At 41.1% G+C, this 17,589-nt stretch overlaps 1 protein-coding gene and 2 long non-coding RNA genes across 4 annotated transcripts in view; 2 read left to right on the top strand and 1 right to left on the bottom strand.

Annotated features, from left to right (window-relative positions):
• Nucleotides 1–3,086, bottom strand: part of LOC122557396 (transcription factor Dp-1-like) — a 58,378-nt gene extending 55,292 nt beyond the window's left edge. The window contains exons 1-2 of one of the 2 annotated variants that reach the window (XM_043705060.2): nt 2,592–3,086; nt 1,059–1,150 (exon numbers count right to left, since the gene is read on the bottom strand). In XM_043705060.2, the coding sequence (XP_043560995.1) occupies nt 1,059–1,070 (12 nt within the window). In that variant the 5' untranslated portion in view covers nt 1,071–1,150; nt 2,592–3,086. The remainder of the gene's footprint in view (nt 1–1,058; nt 1,151–2,591) is intronic. The other variant, XM_043705061.2, reaches the window with a different exon arrangement.
• A 358-nt stretch (nt 3,087–3,444) lies between these two features.
• LOC148148766 (uncharacterized) lies at nt 3,445–8,870 on the top strand. Its single transcript, XR_015758614.1, has 2 exons — nt 3,445–3,550; nt 8,363–8,870. It is a non-coding gene; the product is annotated as an uncharacterized LOC148148766 (long non-coding RNA).
• A 177-nt stretch (nt 8,871–9,047) lies between these two features.
• The window catches only part of LOC148148767 (uncharacterized), a 39,834-nt gene continuing 31,292 nt past the window's right edge, over nt 9,048–17,589 (top strand). The window contains exon 1 of the long non-coding RNA XR_015758615.1: nt 9,048–9,339. This is a non-coding gene — a long non-coding RNA (uncharacterized LOC148148767). The remainder of the gene's footprint in view (nt 9,340–17,589) is intronic.

Consider the following 17,589-nt stretch of genomic DNA (forward strand, 5'->3'; position numbering starts at 1 on the left):
ATCCAACAGACAGCTGCTGCATTTTGAAAAGAAAGAGTAAGAACATTTTTGAGAAAAAAAAATTAGCTATGTGGTAAAATTAATTTAATGAAATAATTGGAGTACAAAATCAGCAACTAGCTAATAAACTAGTTGGACTTTTCTCCTATGGGTATAGAGCAGATATTTATTACTCTCAATCTCTCTTTGGAAGGTTAATAAAGTAAACTACTGATATTTATTGGTCAGCACAACTTAAAGGTTATTGAGCAATTATAATTTCTGACACAATGATACAGCAAATCATTTGGATATAATGACATAGAACTGTCAGTCTACAGAACTTAAAAGGCTAAAAGATGGCGAAGGGCCATGGACCACACAGAGAAATATCGTTATTGCAAGAACAGCAGGAATTACAGAGAAGTTTGCATCAAAATGGAATTTTCAAAGCTTACAATCACAAGAGTAAAGAGTAAACTGTGGGTTAAAAATTACAATGTGTCTGATTTTGTAAGTGTAAGCATGTTGCACTTAAGCTAGAGTCAGATATGCCCTCATATAGTGTGGACAGATCGTTCAACATATCGTATAGAGGTTTGCATTGCATTACTGGAACTGCTGTTTTTTTGATGTGACATTAATCCATTTATCTGTTCAATTGGATATATAGATTCCATGGCTTCTGCCAGCTGTTGGATTGAGACAGATGTACCTGAAGAACAACTGAAACACAATGACACTATTTGAAGAAGCCTTTTTTTTATTGCTAATAAACCACATTCACCTCACACTGCAATATGACCCAACAATTGTTCACCTCATGATCTTTGCGGATCTTGGTCACTTTGTTTGCTGACATAAATGCAAATAATTGGATGCAAAGTATTTTAACAAAATCCTAATGAATTGCAATACGAGGTATACTATAGAAAGTGAAAATTTTCTTCCATTCTATAAAAGCAAATAAGGCCAAGGACACCTTTGGATTAATTCACGAATGTCAGCTAATGTCACCGAATTTTGTGGATAAAAGTTCACAATTAAGGCTGTATTTTTGGCAAAAACATAAGACTTACATCTTTGGCCATGTTAATGGTTCTTTTATTGCTGAATTTTGGATAGCTCGGTTGCCAAAATTAAAACATGCAGGATTCCACTGTAACAGCACCTAAAAATAAAAGATTGAAACTGAACAATTTTTTCAGTAAATTTATTTTATTCACAAGTTACAAAATATAACAAAGTCAGTGAACTTACGCCTTCATTTAACTCAACTTTTTAAAACTTCAATGCTTATTTGGCTTGCTGCATTTAATGTTACATTACATAGCAAAACACTGCAATTTTCTTTATTTATGCAGTCAATTGCTCATTATATTGTGCACTTTCTAGTTAATCTTAAATGTTTGTACAAATATTACAAAGTGAAAATAATATAGAAATGAAAAACTGAAGAAACTTGGTAATTGCATACAAATAAAACTTAATTTGGAAATTACTGAAGATGATTGCTGGGCCTAGTCTTCCAGAAGCAACTAGGCAAATTGTTAGATCAGGTTTTGCACAATCTGCAGTTTACATTAGTCTAAAACCTACACCAAAACCTGATCAACGTTATTACTTTAGCGAACTAAGGTCAAATGTTAAAATAATACGAGAATACATCAAGACAAAACGTTAACAACCGGTTTCCTGCAGACCAGTTAGCATTAAGGCCCCGCCAGGCCTCATGGCCTATCCACCACATACACGAATATGAAAAACAAATACATTTAATAATCGCTGTTTTTTTAATTCGGTACTAAGGACTAGTACCTTCCACACCTTATACCCGCTGTCTTGTTAACGATCAGAACATTTAAAAGATCACACTTTTTACTTTGCAAGCATGCTCGAAACAAACCTTCTGAGAGAGCTTATCCTTTCATCAGAATATTCATTGCTCCCAAGATGTGGCTCCTTCAAGATTATACATACAGATATAAAACCTATGCACATTTACAACGTCAAGAAGTTTGGACGATAAAAAAAGTTTTAGATAAATTAGTCTGCAATTGCTTTTGTCTTTCGTGCTGATGCCTTGCATACTTACTCTGGTATTGTATTTGGAGGCGCTTCAATTCCCTTTTAAAATTGAAAACCTAGCGAAATTCATACATTATAAAGAATTCGGTTTGCATTTACAGTTCCCCTTACCCCCACTCCACTTCAACTTGGGACACCTCCAACCTCGGCACTCTCCCCTCCCCTCCTCCTCATCTGGAGCCTGTAGGCCTTGAAGCCAGGGGCTGTCTTACTGTAAACAACCTGAAGCCAAACCAACAGCAGATGGGACTCACACCAGTACTGAAAAGGTTATAGCTGGAAAAAAAACAATTCTCTCAACCCTCCCCACCATACCAGGCCTCCTTCCTTAATTCATGTCAAAAAGAAAATGAAGCAACAATAAAAACATTTCAGTCATTTTAACTAATTTCCAGGAAGATCACCGAGATAAAATCGAGACCAGAAACTTAAGAAAAGCTTAGTTTGAGGCCAAAATCAGGCCGATCACATATCCCTTTTCCTATTTTCTTAAGGAAAAAAAGAGCGATATGAAGCGATGATACCTTTTCAACACATATCAATCTGTCGACTCCACAGGCGGCGCTTTCTCAAATTTTTTTTCCCTTCTTTCCAGGAGGGTGAGAGGGGAGGGGGACTGGGGTGAATGAAGGGAAATTTAAAATAAATATAACAGCGATTTATCAAATGAAGAAGGGGGTGGAGGGGGAAGGGGGTGAGTGAGGGAAATGAAGCAAATCGCCGCTTCTCGCCCAGCACCTCAGACACATCAGGGGAATGGATTTAAAATTAAAATAAAACTCAGCTCCACTCCACTGGAATTACATTGTCATTATTCTCTGGGAGGCGGGAAGGGTTTAGTTTTTTTTGTTTCTGTCAGTTTTTTATCGGTGTGCAGGGTGGGTTAAAAAGAGGAGGAGGGGAAGGGAGGAGGAGGGTTGGCAGTCGAGGGTGTTCAGATGGTCCTAGGATGGGATAAGGTATGCTTTCCAGCCCGCTGCCGCCCCGTCTCCCTCCCCACCAGCCTTCACACCGATCCGGCCAAAATGAAGCTGCCTGCAGCCGCTCGCAACTGTTTTCATCCTCAACCGATCTTGGCGGTGTCCGGCTCGCGCCGCCTCGCCATTGGCTCCTCGCTCGGCCCCGCCTCCCTGGCCCTGGCCCATTGGTCCATCCGACGAGCCTTCCCCTCTCTTCTCCCACCCCCTCCCTCCGCGAAGGCGCCGGAGCCTCGCGATTGGCCCTCCCCGCGGCGGACGGCCGTCACCACCCTCCGCTCTCCCCGTCGCCCAATGAAAATCGGGTTTACGGAGTAAACCTCCGGCCTTCTCATCCATCGAGGTTGGCGATTGGCGGAGGCTGGGCCAGGGCGAGCGCGCGCGCATCTTCCCCGTTGCCGGGCCACGCCCCCTTGTTTTTGAAAGTGTGTTGGACGTGACTGGAGCGTGCGAGTTCGTTCGTGTGTCTGAGGGATGTGTTTGTCAGCTTAAGGCATTCTGTCTAGGTAAGATAACGTTTATTCGCAACCACAGCCTGATAAAGAGGACCTATTTGTATTTCTCTTGGCGCGTGTTTAGCTTAGGCAACTGAGTCCAGATAGTGGTAGGAAGTGCTTGTGGATGTGGAGCACATCCCGTCAGCGAGCACTAGACATGGCCGTGGTCTGTACTGAAAACAACAAATGCTGCAGACCACAGCGGATCAGGCAGCATCCATGGAGAGAGAGAGAAAGCTAATGTTTCAACTGTAAATCTCAGCGATGGCCACCGGACTGCTCTGGCCCCTAGACATCGTTAAGTTAAAAATCACACAACTCCAGGTTATAGTCCGACAGGTTTATTTGGAAGCACTAGCTTTCGGGACAACCACCTGATGAAGGAGCTAACGCTCCAAAAGCTAGTGCTTCCACATAAACCTGTCGGAGTATAACCTGGTGTTGTACGATTTTTAACTTTCTACACTCCACACTGGCATCTCCAAGCCCAGATATCCTAGTAGCTGACAAACCTACCACCACACTGAAATAGCTCCTGATGAATTTTAAGGACCATGTACCTACAGCCAGCAGAACAAACGTCACACACAAAATACCCTGCAAGGACTGCAACAAATCTTACAGGCGGGCAGGAAACTAGCCACCAAAAGACATGACCAACTATCAGTGGTATCCATACTCCCAGATGAAGAGGGACATTAGTTTAACTGAGACAGTACATCCAGGATGGCTAAACAAAAACATGGATGCGAATTTCTCAAGGCCTGGTATTCAAACGAACTCCATTTACAAACCTATTGGTTTGGCCTCCATTTACCAACCTCAGAAAAAGAACCGGAAGTGATATCACCCACCACAACAGACCAATACACATAAGTAGCAAGACAAGAACACCAGTTCTTCACCGGAGGCTCACTGATGTTACCTAGCATGGTGATGAAATGTCTGGGATCAAATCTACCAGCTCAGCAAGCAAACTTACAACCTGAACAACCCAACCTGGATGAACCAGTCTGCTTGAATGACAACCCATTCACCACCTTTGAAATATTTTCTTACTCTCATATGCAAGTGCATATGAGAGCAGTGTGCACAGAATACAAAGTATAAAATGTATGAACATACGGCATCAACTCAGCAACATCACCTTCCAAACCTCCAAACTCTTAACACCAGAAAGGATAAGGGGAGCAGATGTATGGGAGCACTACCATCTGAAAGTTCCCTTCCAAGTCTCATAACATCCTGACTTGGAACTATATTGTCATTCTTTCACTATCACTAGCTCAAAACACTGTGACTACCTCTCTAACAGCATAGTAAGTGTACTGACACTGCTTGGAATGCAGTGGTTCAAGAACCGGGATCACCATCACATTCTCAAGGACAAGAAATGCCCTTGACTGTGACACTCCTCTCATGATAAAAATTTAAAAAGCAGCAATGAAATCTGACAAACAGCCATGTGGTATTGAGCAAATAGTTTGTCCTTTAAAATATTGGTTAAAACATGACAACTGGCCAGGACACTGTAGTAAACTTCCCTGGCTCTTCTGAAAACTGGGGTCTTTTACTACTGGCTGACAGGGCTGAAAAATGATGACAGGAGAATCGATGTTTCGGGCATAAGCCCTTCTTCCTGAAACGTCAATTGTCCTGCTCCTTGGATGCTGCCTGACCTGCTGCGCTTTTCCAGCAACACATTTTTCAGCTCTGATCTCCAGCATCTGCAGTCCTCACTTTCTCCTGGCTGACAGGGGCATCCATTTCATTTCTCCATGTCCTAAACATGGATATTTAAGAAAACTAAAGTAGTTATGCTGGCACAATGCTTATCTTCCATCTTCAAGTCTTACTGAGTTATACTCTTTAGGAAGGGCACTGGTTCAATGGCCTTTTTGTTGGGAGGAGAGCTTTGTAATTGATCTAATGAACCTTAAACCAAGAAAAGAACGAGAGAAAAAAACAACATCACAGCACCCATCAGAAAAGCATTAGGATAGGGTAGATGCAGAGTCTTGTTTATAAAAACAAAGTTTAACTGACCACAGTACCACTGAGAAGTGAGGTGATCCACTACAGCCTGTGGACTTTTATCTGGCCACCAGGCAACTTGCTGGATTCCTTTGAAGTTATCAGGAGATTTCAGGTTGGGAGTTTTTGAAAAGTATATTTCCAGATGGGTGGAACTTGATCATATTATCCAAGCTCAACAGTTTTGATGCATTCTCTCATTTTGTATTCCTTGCCACACTCTTCAATTGTCCTTCCTCATTAAGAACTGCCTTTTCAAACAGTCATAATGGTTCTGAAGAAATGTAATCTTTCAAATGATCTATAGTAATCTAAAAAAATGATAGAGAAAGAAAGTAGAGGCTGAGTGAAGAAAGAGAAAAGACAAAAGATGGTGGAGGAGAACATGGCAAAATAGTTAAGCTTCAAAGAAGGGTAAGAGGAGAGCATAGGGGAAAGAGGAGTAATTTTAAAAAATATATTCATTCTTGAGATGTGGGCACCATGCCTGAGTTGGCATTGTCCATTCATAATTGCCCTTGGAAAAAGTGGTTAGTGAGCTGTATTCTTGAACTGCTGTAGTATTTGAGGTGTAGGTACATGCGCAGTGCTGTCAATGAGGGAATTTCAGGATTTTGACTAGTGACACTAAAGGAACAGCAATACAGAGTAGTACCGACTCAAGGTGATATCACTTGGAGTGAAACTTGCAGGTTGTGATATGCATTGTCCTTTCTAGATAATCAAGGTTGTGGGTTTGTAAGGTGCTCTTGGAACCTTGATGAGTTGGAAATTGTTACACAGTCCTGTCACTGTCATTGGTGGAAGAAGTTAATGTTAAAGGTATTAGATAGGGTGTCTGTCAATCAGGCTGCTTTGACCTGGATTTCCAGTTTGTAACTTTCCTTACAAGTCAATTGGAGGATTATGTGGAATGCCTCTGAAAAAAGTCAAATGAATTAAATCTGTATAAAATCTTAGTAAGACCTCAGTCAGAGCATTGCATGCATATTGATTTTGTAGTAAGGTGGATAGTGCACGTTCTATTTAATCCCAGATGTTATTATTTGTCAAGTCAGATTCCAGACCGGATTCTTGATCAATCATTTTTGGATTTAACAGGTGATCTTTCACTAAAATAAGCACACAATTCTGCAGCATTTGTTTCAACAATGACACAGAACTTTATTAAGCAGAAGATATGAAGAAAAATTGAATAAAGGATTGTGAGCCACTCAGACAACAACTCACCAAAACGAAGGACCCGATACCCAGCATGAGCAAAACTAATGTAGTGTACAAAATCCCATGCAAGGACTGCACAAAACACTATATAGGACAAACAGGAAGACAGCTAATGATCCGCATCCACGAACATCAACTAGCCACGAAACGACACGACCAGCTATCCTTAGTAGCCACACACGCAGACGACAAGCAACATGAATTTGACTGGGACAACACTACCATTATAGGGCAAGCGAAACAAAGAACAGCCAGGGAATTCCTAGAAGCATGGCACTCATCCACAAACTCCATCAACAAACACATCGACCTGGACCCAATATACCGGCCACTACAGCGGACAGCTGAAACTGACAACCGGAAGCGGCAGGGACAGGCCACTATAAATGCCGGAGGAAACACCACAGAAGCGCTTCACAGGAGGCTCCCAAGCACTGAGGATGTCACCTAGACAGGGGACGAAACGTTTGCAACAAAAACGTCCAGCTCGGCGAACAGAACTACGGCAAAAATTGAATAAACCAGACTATTTGCATGCAACACATGTTTAAGGATTTTGAAACACTAAAACACAATCCCATTATTAACAACAGCACTACTTTATAGTACTCACAAAGAGACAATGCCTTCTCCAGGGCTTAACCTTCAGCCAAGACTGCTGCAAAACCTTTCAGTCTAAAAGGGCTTATTCAAGCTCTGGGTGTTTTCTCTAAACCAAAAAAGTAATCTAGAATTTTCTAATGCAGCCTAATGCACATCACTCTATATTGTTTGCTCAAAAACTCTCCAAACATAAACAAACTCCATTATGCTTCAAGAACCATCTGCCTCAACTGGTTTTTAAAAATAAGTTACCATGGATTTAGAAAGACTCACATGTTAATCATTAAGCCTCTTCACACACAGAGAGAGCACATATGTCACCAGTTCAAATTCAAAAATGAAGATATAAAAATATATGCAAGATATTAAAATATATACAAGCCACACATCTTGCTTCACATGGTGTTCAGTTGGCAAGGCATCTTAGGACAATGGAGCACAATAGTCTCAAGTTAGTGTGACAATTTGAGGGATAATCTAGATCATAGCATAACCATTGATTCAGAGCAGACAGCAGCACCCAGAAGGAAAGAGTTCAGTGTTTGCCAGACCATAATATATGCATAACTTTTAAATTTATATCCATTTAAAATAAGAGAAGGTTGGTGGTCTCTGAGAATATGGCTGCCTTTTGGAGTAGGAGAGTGGAATCAACTGTCAAACGTATAATAGTGCATGACATTTTATCTCCTGGTTTAATAATGATATTAAGCTTTTGTGGAAAATGTTGAGAGTCACTCTGTCTGTGACAGATGTGGGTGCTTTGGAGATTGGTGGGGTAACAGTGTACATAGTCATTGGCAATGAAAGAGGGGTATTCTTGATATCTAGTGACCGAATTAGAAATCATACTACCACTTGCCCTAAAACAATTGCGAATGTTAATTTGCTGTCAGCACCATCTGAAATGTGATCACCTCCACATTCCTCCCCATGTTAATTCTGTTTCATTTTGTACAGTTCCATCAACAATGAGGCAACAGCTACCACTAATTGAGGTTGACACAGAGGAGGTTACTCACTCAGTGGAAGCTCTGTCACGTTTGCGTCCTCCAACAAGTCAGATACACGCACCTCTGTGGAGATTCCAAGCGAGTAAGCGAGGTTATCACATAATGAGGAAAATATGATAAGTAAGCATATGTTGGAGACAAGGACAGCAGGAACAGTTCTCATTAGTGGGCTGCTACTGAGCAGCAGTGAGGAGAGAGTGGATGCTTGTGGATGTACCAATCAAGTGGGCTGCTTTGTCCTGGATAGTGTCAAGCTTCTTGACTATTGTTGGAGCTACACTCATCCAGGCAAATGGGGAGTATTCCATCATACTGCTCACTTATGCAAGTGAGTACTGCATGCAATACTTGCTACAGTATTCTTAGCTTCTGACCTGTTCTTGTAACCACTGATTTGATTTTATTGTCATATGTATTTTACAGTAAGAACACAATAAAATACAGTGAAAACCTTTCATTTGTTGCCTTGAAACAGTGCCATCTTGAATAATTAAAGAATAAGGAGTAAAGAAATAAAAATGAAAAATATAGTTTGAAGAGAGTCCTTCAGTCCTGAGGCCACTAATCACTCTCAACAACACCTGCATCGCCATCCCTCTGCCATTGCTTCGCTGCTGTCTAGACCGAACCCAACCAACATTGAATTTGCCAATCCTCAGACGCCATCTTTGCCACTGAGCCAATGTTCCCCCACCACCACCTTGCCGCCCTGTGCCAGACCAACCAACATCAGAGCACTTCTCTTGCTGCTGGGCTCACCTCATTGATGTCGCCATTATGCCCTTCCTGCCTTCACTTCTCCCCTGCCAGCACTGGACCCAACCAATGATGAAGTTGCCAATCCTCACGTGCCATCTTTTGCCGCTGGGCCTACCTTGCATCTGTCACCTCTGCTGATGTAGCAGCTGCCTGATTCCAGTTCCTGTAAGTATGGGTTCACACTGGGCCTCTTGATATCCATGGAGGCCCGCCAAAGGTCCGTGCCCTGGGCCTGCCTTGCAACTGCTTGAGGACCACACCCTGGGTCGCTCGAGGTGTGCGGTAGACTCACCCCAGGTTCTTCCCTGGGCCCGGCTTGAAGTCCATGCCCTGGGTCTGCTTGAGGCCAGTGCGTTGGGCTCTAGCATCCGCAGATGCCTTCCAAGCTTAGGTCAAGGTAAGTAAGTGGGGAAAAAAAGAGAGAAAAATGAAAAGAAAAAGAAATGCATTTGGAGCAGATAAACTATGCACAGGAGCCCTACTATTCTGCCATTTGTTTTGATATGGTGAGTGCAGTTGAGTTTCTGATCACTGGTAACCCACAGAATGTTGATAACGGGGATTCAGTGATGGTAATTGAATGTCAAGGGCTGGTGGTTAGATAGTCTCTTATTGGCAATGGCCATTGTCTGTCATTTGTAATGTGCATGTGTTATTTGCCACTTGTCATCTCAAGCCTGCATATTGTTTAGATTTTGTTGCATTTGAACATGGATTTCTGTAGTATCTGAGGAATCCCAAATGATGCAATCAATGGCAAACATTCCCACTTCTTACCTTATGATGAAGGAAATGTCAGTGATGAAGCACCTGTAGATAGTTGGGCCTTGAATACTACTCTGAGGAACTCCTGCAGAGACGTCCTGCAACTGAGATGACTGACCTCCAACAACCACAACTATCTTCCTACATGCCAGGTATGACTCCAGTCAGTGTAGAATTTCCCCCCTGATTCCCGTTGACTCCAGTTTTGCTCAGCCTCCTTGATGCCAAAGACTGTAACTCTCACCCCACTCCTGGAATTCAGATCTTTTGTCCATATTTGATTCAAAGGAGTAATGAGGTCATGAGTGGCCCTGGCGGAATCCAAACTTAGTGTCAGTGAGCAGATTATAGCTGAGCTGCTTGATAACACTGTTGATGACATCTTCCATCACCTAATTGATGATCAGTTATAGTTAGTCAAATTGGATTTATCCTATTTATGTTATACTGGAAATACTGGGACAAGTTTACGCATTAAGTGCTGGTATGATAGCTGTACAGATAAGATTGACTAGGTGTACAACAAGTTCTGGAGCACAATTCCACAGTACTATTGTCAGAATATTGTCAAGTCCCATAGACTTTGCATTATCCAGTACCTCCAACCATTTCTTGATATTATGTGGAGTGAATCATATTGGCTGAAGACTGTTCATTTGTGATGATGGTGATCCCTGGAGGGATACAAGATGAATCACCTATTTGGCATTTCTGGCTGAATGACCTCTTGCACACTTCATTGAACCTGGATTGATGGTAATGTAAAATAGGGTATAGGGAGGGCCATGAGGTTGCAGATTTTGTTGGAGTATGATTCTTCTACTGCTGATAGCCTAAAGTTCCTCATCATGAGTTGATAAATTTGTTTGAAGTCATCCCATTTAGCACAGTTCGAAGACTGTTCTAATTCTGCCCTGGAACACAGTTCTATCCAGGAGGTCCCATTTGTTGCAGATTTGATACATCACCTGTTCTGCCATGGTTAATTGTTTTAAATTAATTACACTAATATCCTTAATTAGCATTGTCCCTATCTCTCAGCCAGGTGGCCCTGGTTCAATTTCCAATTGCTGTTGATATGTATAATATCAAACCGGAACAGGCGCGTTTGAAAATATCTGCCCTTACTGAGAAAAGCTAAGGTAATACCAATTCCAGTTTTTAAAAATGAGTTTGCAATATGTCTAACTAAGGAGCTACGATGCAGGGATATTTTAAAGAATGTAATATTGTATCAGAAATCTTTTGGAAGAGAAAACAGTGACAGCACACTGCACAATTAAGCACTAACAAGCACATGTTTTGGTGTTTGGAATTTTCCATATGGTGGCTTACTTAAAGAGCATAGAACAATGCAGCACAGAACAGGCCCTTCAGCCCTCGATGTTGCGCTGACCTGTGAACAAATCTAAGCCCATCCTCCAACACTATCCCATCATCATCCATATACTTATCCAAGGACTGTTCAAATGCCCCGTATGTGGCTGAGTTAAATACACTGGCAGGTAGGGCATTCTACGCCCTTACCACTCTGAGTAAAGAACCTGCCTCTGACATATGTCTTAAATCTTTCACCCCTCAATTTGCAGCTATGCCCTCTTGAACAAGCCGTCTTAGTCATCCGAGGAAAAAGACTCACTGTCCACCCTATCTAATCCTCTAATCACCTTGTATGTCTCTATTAAATCCCCTCTTAGCCTCCTCTTCTCCAATGAGAACAGACCCAAGTCCCTCAGCCTTTCCTCATAAGACCTTCGCTCCAGACTAGGAAACTTCCTGGGAAATCTCCTCTGCACCTTTTCCAATGCTTTCACATCCTTCCTGTAATGGGTGACCAGTATTCCAAGTGAGGCCGCACCAGTGTTTTGTACAGTTGCAACATGGTATCACTGCTCCAGAACTCAATCCCTCTACCAATAAAACCTAACACAACATATGCCTTATTAACAGCGCTATCCACGTGGGTGGCAACTTTCAGGTATTTATGTACATGGACTCAAGATTCCTCTGCACATCCATACTACCAAGAATCTTTCCATTGACCCAGTATTCTGCCTTCCTGTAATTCTTCCCAGAGTGTATCACCTCACATTTATCTGCCTTGAACTCCATTTGCTATCTCTCAGCCCAATTCTGCAGTTTATCCATGTTCCCCTGCAACCTGTGACATTCTTCCACAATGTCCACCACTCCACTGACATTAGTGTTATCTGCAAACTTACTAATCCATCCACCTATGCCTGCGTCCAAGTCATTTATAAAAAAACTACAAACAGCAGTGGTCCCAACACACCATAATAACCAGACTCCAGGCTAAATATTTTCCATCAACCACCTCTCGTTGCCTTCTTACAGAAAGCCATTTCTAATCTAAACTGCTAAATCACCCTTAATCCCATGCATCTGTATTTTCTCCAATAGCCTACTTTGTGGAACCTTCTCAAAGGCTTTACTGAAGTCCATGTACAATCTGTCAACTGCACTACCCTCATCCACGTGCTTGGTCACCTTCTCAAAAAACTCAGAGATTTGTGAGACAGGATCTGCCCTTGACAAAACCATGTTGACTATCTCCAATCAAATTGTTGCTCGCTAGATAATTATAAATCCTATCGATTATAATCCTTTCCAAAACCTTTCCGAAACAGCCGCAAGGCTGACTATTTTATAATAACCTGGGTCATCTCGACTGCCCTTCTTGAACAAGGGCACAACATTTGCAATCCTCCAGTCCTCTGGTACTAAACCTGTAGACAATGACAACTCAAAGATCAAGGCGAAAGTCTCTACCATCTCCTTCCTAGCTTCCCAGAGAATCCTCTGATAAATCCTATCCGGCCCAGGGGACTTATCTACTTTCACACATTCCAGAATTGATAACACCTTCTCCTACTAACCTCAATTCTTTCAAGTCTGATAGCCTGTATCTCAGGCTTCTCCTCTACAATATTCTCCTTTTTTTTTAGTGAAAGCAGATGAGAAATACTTGTTTAGCATCTCTCCGATCTCCACAGGGTCCACACACAACTTCCCATTTCTGTCTTTGACTGGCCCTATTCCTATCGTACTCATCATTATCATATCATTGTTGAAAGGAGAGATCTTCCTCAAGTGTTATGGGAGGGAAATGTAAACGTTCATGAGAATTACCACAATGTATTTACATTGCTACTGAGAGACACAGCAGAATTCAGCTTTTATGCAGTACTTGTGGCCTTTTGGCTAGCAAGCATGGAAAGATAAAGAATTGGGAGGAAAAAAAAACACATTGATTTAGTGTCAGTAAAGATAAATAATTTATTTTGCTTATGTTTTACAATGGATTTGAGTGTTTAAATTTATGAAGTTTTTAAACATTAGAATGAAAACCTAAAGTTTTGTTTACAAGAAATAAAGAGTACTATGTTATACATTTAAAGGTACAAAACTGTGAGAATGACTTTGCAAACTTGCAAGCCAGACAAGTAAGGAAACCTTGATCTACAAGAGGAAGTTGGTTTTAGTGGACTGGAGTCAACAAATACACAGAAATTCAAAGTATTTGGTGTTTTGACATTTCTGCAGAGTTGTGCAGCATTTCATTAGGAGAGCTATAGATTAATTGAATGCTTTGATTCCAAATAAATATAATATTTTGATTTGTAGAGGGTACGGAGACTTTGGGACCTTTAATCAATCAAATAATCAGCATTCTTTATATTGTTGCATTTAAGATTTTTGTTGTCTTTTACAGAGAAGTTATGCACCAATGAGAGGTGGGGGGAGTGCAATATCCTCATTAATGTACTTTAATTTCAATTTGCTAATGTTGGTACTTTTGTGGTCATGTTTAGGATTTATCACCAATGAGGTAGCAGTGTTGAAACATTTTTAACCATCCAGAACCACAGAATTCAGGCAGGGCAAACCAAATAACTTAAGCGTAAATAGCACCAAAATATCTGGTTGTCAGGGATTACACTTAGAAGGCTGCAATTGACCCATCGTTTAGTTATTCTTGCACTAATTTCTCTTGGGCTAGTAATTAATCTATGAACCTCGAAATCAACATATAAGGATCCTTCGACCTCATTAATAAACGCAAATGTAATACTGGCACTCGTCTCACCTTCAAGTGTCAAAGATATTATCATCAGGCTGTCTGCTTCACTAGTGGCAGAAGGTATATGAAGTGGCGTACAGAAGCTGTGGGGTGGTGACAATGTTTTGCTCCTCTGTGTATTTTTGTTGTATAGCTCTGTTACTTATCTGGAGTACCCAGGGGTTACTGAAGAATTCTAATACAAGGCAGACCAGGAATCAGCCCTGTTCTTAATGAAGTAATTTCTCAAAGATGTCCATCAATGGATATTAGGTTCCCAATTTAAATACCAAGACACAAAAATAATTGCGTTATTAAATAAAGGTCTGTTTCATGCAATCACCAGAATATGTAGAAAGAAATATTCCATAAATTTCATGCAGATTTTATTTGGATCATTTCAGAACTGCATGAGTATATTTGCACCACTATGCCAAAAAATGTAGATTATTCCTACTTTATCTAAGGCCCTTGCTACTTAAATTGGTTGAGATCAATAGTCAGGGCATTACTGGGAGATGAAAAAGAATTGAAGAATAGAGAAACTGCAACTCAGTTCCTGAACAGTTAATCAACAATGTTTCATTGATGCTCTACTTTGTTACATCAAATTTGGTTACCCTTGGAAATTTGTGACCATCCTCATATGTACATGTATGTCATGGTCCTCATCAACAGGACCACCACAAATCCTAGCTCAATAAAATCTGGGGTCAGTCAAAGTTGTGTCTTTGCATCAACTGTCTTCTCTATTTTTGTCAAGACGATACTACACTTTACCTCCAGCAAATTAAGTTCGGAGACAATCTGCAGAAAAGATTGGAAACTGTTCAACCTACACCATCTTCGTTTCAAAACCAAAAAGACTCCAATCTCAGTCATACACTTTCAGTGTATGTGCAAGTACTCAGAAACTCAGGCCATGATTATTGTTGACTCCATGGCGAGGCATATGAGAAACTGGATCTTGCAATTAACAGGCAGTAAGCCAAGTTTTCTTTCAAACTGCTTGGACAGCATAACACCTTCCCCATCGTTGGTTAAAATCAGTGGCAATGTGCTGGAAAATACTGACCATTTTCTTATCTTGGGAGCATCCACAATAAAAGGCAACAAAATACAGCTTAGCCTTTGACTGACTTAGAACTAAAGAATATTTGAGGGCCGTGACCTCAAGCCAGAAATCAAGGTCAGGGTTTACTGGCAGCAATGATACTATGCTCCTGTATATTCGGAGACTTGGACAGCTTTCGAAACTGGAGCAGAACCACCGGTAGAAAATCCTCCAAAGCTAGTAACAAGGAAGATGGTATAACAGCCGCAGTCTCTCCAAAGCCAACTTGCCCAGCATCAAAGTGTTAATAACTCAAAACCAATTCCACTGCGCAAGCCATATCAACTGCTCTGTTTGGAACTCTGTTATAATAGGAGTTTCCAGATGGACAGTGAACCATTTTAAGGCCATCCTTAAAGCATCCCTGAAGAGCTCAAAAATCCCTACTGACTCATTAAAGACCTCGATTTGTTATCAATCAAAATGCTGAAGGCTAATTTATTAAGGTGTTTTGTACATTGAAATAATTCTCCAGGAACTTGCAAACACAAATTTGAGGTATCAAAAGAAGCGCACGAACATCTAAACAATCCTTCTACCTTACTGTTCAAATAGCACTTATTCTATACGTGGCGAAGTCTGTAGGTCACGAATAATGGATCCGTTAGCTATCTGGAAGCTGATTATACCAGTGGGGAAGTATATCATTTTCAATCCTGAGGGACAGTTAAGAAGATTTTATTATTGTAGAGAACATGCCTTTGTTTTCAGTTACTTCTCAATTACAATTTGATAAACATGCAGTTCAAAGTGATCACCTCCTACACCATAAAGTAGAAATAAGTTCTGAATTTTATGACCTGTGCTGAATTAAAGGTCCCAGCTATTTATTGCATTTATATTTTACCTGCAGAGTTTTATGAACTTTGTATTCTAACCTGCACTAATTAGAAAATCGTTAGAACATGATGCCCTCTGCAATAGATCAGGAATCAGACGAAATAGGAGAAGCAGCAGTATATCTTAACTCATAAGGTTGAAAAATTCTTCCTGAGGTACACAGGCTGCAAAATTCAGATCTTTGATGCCAGTTTTCAAATCAGAAAGTTGGTGATTATAAAATGATTGTTAGGTGGGTTGGGTGGGGAAGTGTCATTGAATCTGTTTCCAGTGCCTTCCAGCATTCCTAACTTTTATTATCATCTTGGAGATGATGCAGATATATCATGCATGTGCCAGAAGCATGCAAAGTAGGTTATATTGTTCTGGAAGCTAGCACAAGCTGTTTGAGTCAAAGGGGAGAAGGGATGGTGTACGACACAGAGGAATTTACAGGTGATGGTCAGATCCTTGAATGTGTAAGGCAAGTAGACAAAGTGGTTAAGAAAGCATATGGGATAGTTGAATTCATGAGCCACTTCATACGGGATTCTTGAATTTATTAGCCAGAATAGAATACAAGAGCAAGGAGGTTATACTTGAGCTGTGTAAAATGCTGGGTAGGCAATCACTGGAGTATTGCGGGCAGCTCTGCTCATCATGTTATAAAGTCTCTGTAGTCTGAGATGACTTGGGCTGCTCTCTCATAAGATATGACTGATGGGGATTTAATCTGAGGTTGCCGCACCTCAGATGAGGGAGAGATTGAGAACGAGGGACATTCATGGTAATCACCACGTTATAGGAATGATATGACTGCACCGGAAAATGTATAGAGAGGATTTTTCAGGATACTGCTGGGCTGGAGGGTCTGTGACCTGAGAAAAGGTTGGAGAGGCTAGTGTTGGCTTCTTTTGAGCAGGTTGAAAGCAGACCTGACACAGGGATAAGATTGAGGGACATAGATGGGATGTATAGGGAGGTACTTTATCCATTAGTAAAGGAGTCAATTACCAGGGGCCACGGAGTTGAGATGAGAAGGTATAATGCTAAGATGACAGGTGAGAATGTTCGAGGTGTTGTCGGAATCTGAAACTCACTGTCTGAGAGGAAGGTTGAGTCAGAAGCAGTATTTAGATATTTGCTTGCATGGCTGTAACTCCCAGGCCCATGGAGCCAAAAGCTGGAAAATGGGATGTATAGTCATATCCGTGTTAATCAGCACAGATAAGATGGGCAGTGTGGCCTGTTTCTGGACTGTAAACTGTGAAGTCATCATCAGTGTTTTTGTCTAGACGTTCAGTGTTGACGTGCTATTTTGGTTACTGCTTTAGTCTTCACAGTAGAATACACAAGAAACATCCCAGAATCAGCGATAATCAGAAAATGTAAGGGAGTGAGGAATCCAGGAAAATTGTAGTCACCCAGCGAAATGCTGCTGAGTAAATTGGACTTGTGGGCTGAAAACTGTCCGTGTCCTGATGGACTTCATCTGTTGTGTTCTTAAAAGAAGTGGCTGGTAAGATATTTCACACTTTTGATTTCAATTTTCCAAAAAAAAAATTGATTCGAGGAAGATCCAATTCAGTTTGAAAAGAGGCACTGTAAATCCTCTATTCAAAAATAGTGGGGAGAT

This window comes from Chiloscyllium plagiosum, unplaced genomic scaffold (assembly GCF_037043375.1).
Source record: "Chiloscyllium plagiosum isolate Xiang-an unplaced genomic scaffold, Cpla_swu_hap1 HiC_scaffold_11, whole genome shotgun sequence".
Lineage (NCBI taxonomy): Eukaryota > Metazoa > Chordata > Chondrichthyes > Orectolobiformes > Hemiscylliidae > Chiloscyllium > Chiloscyllium plagiosum.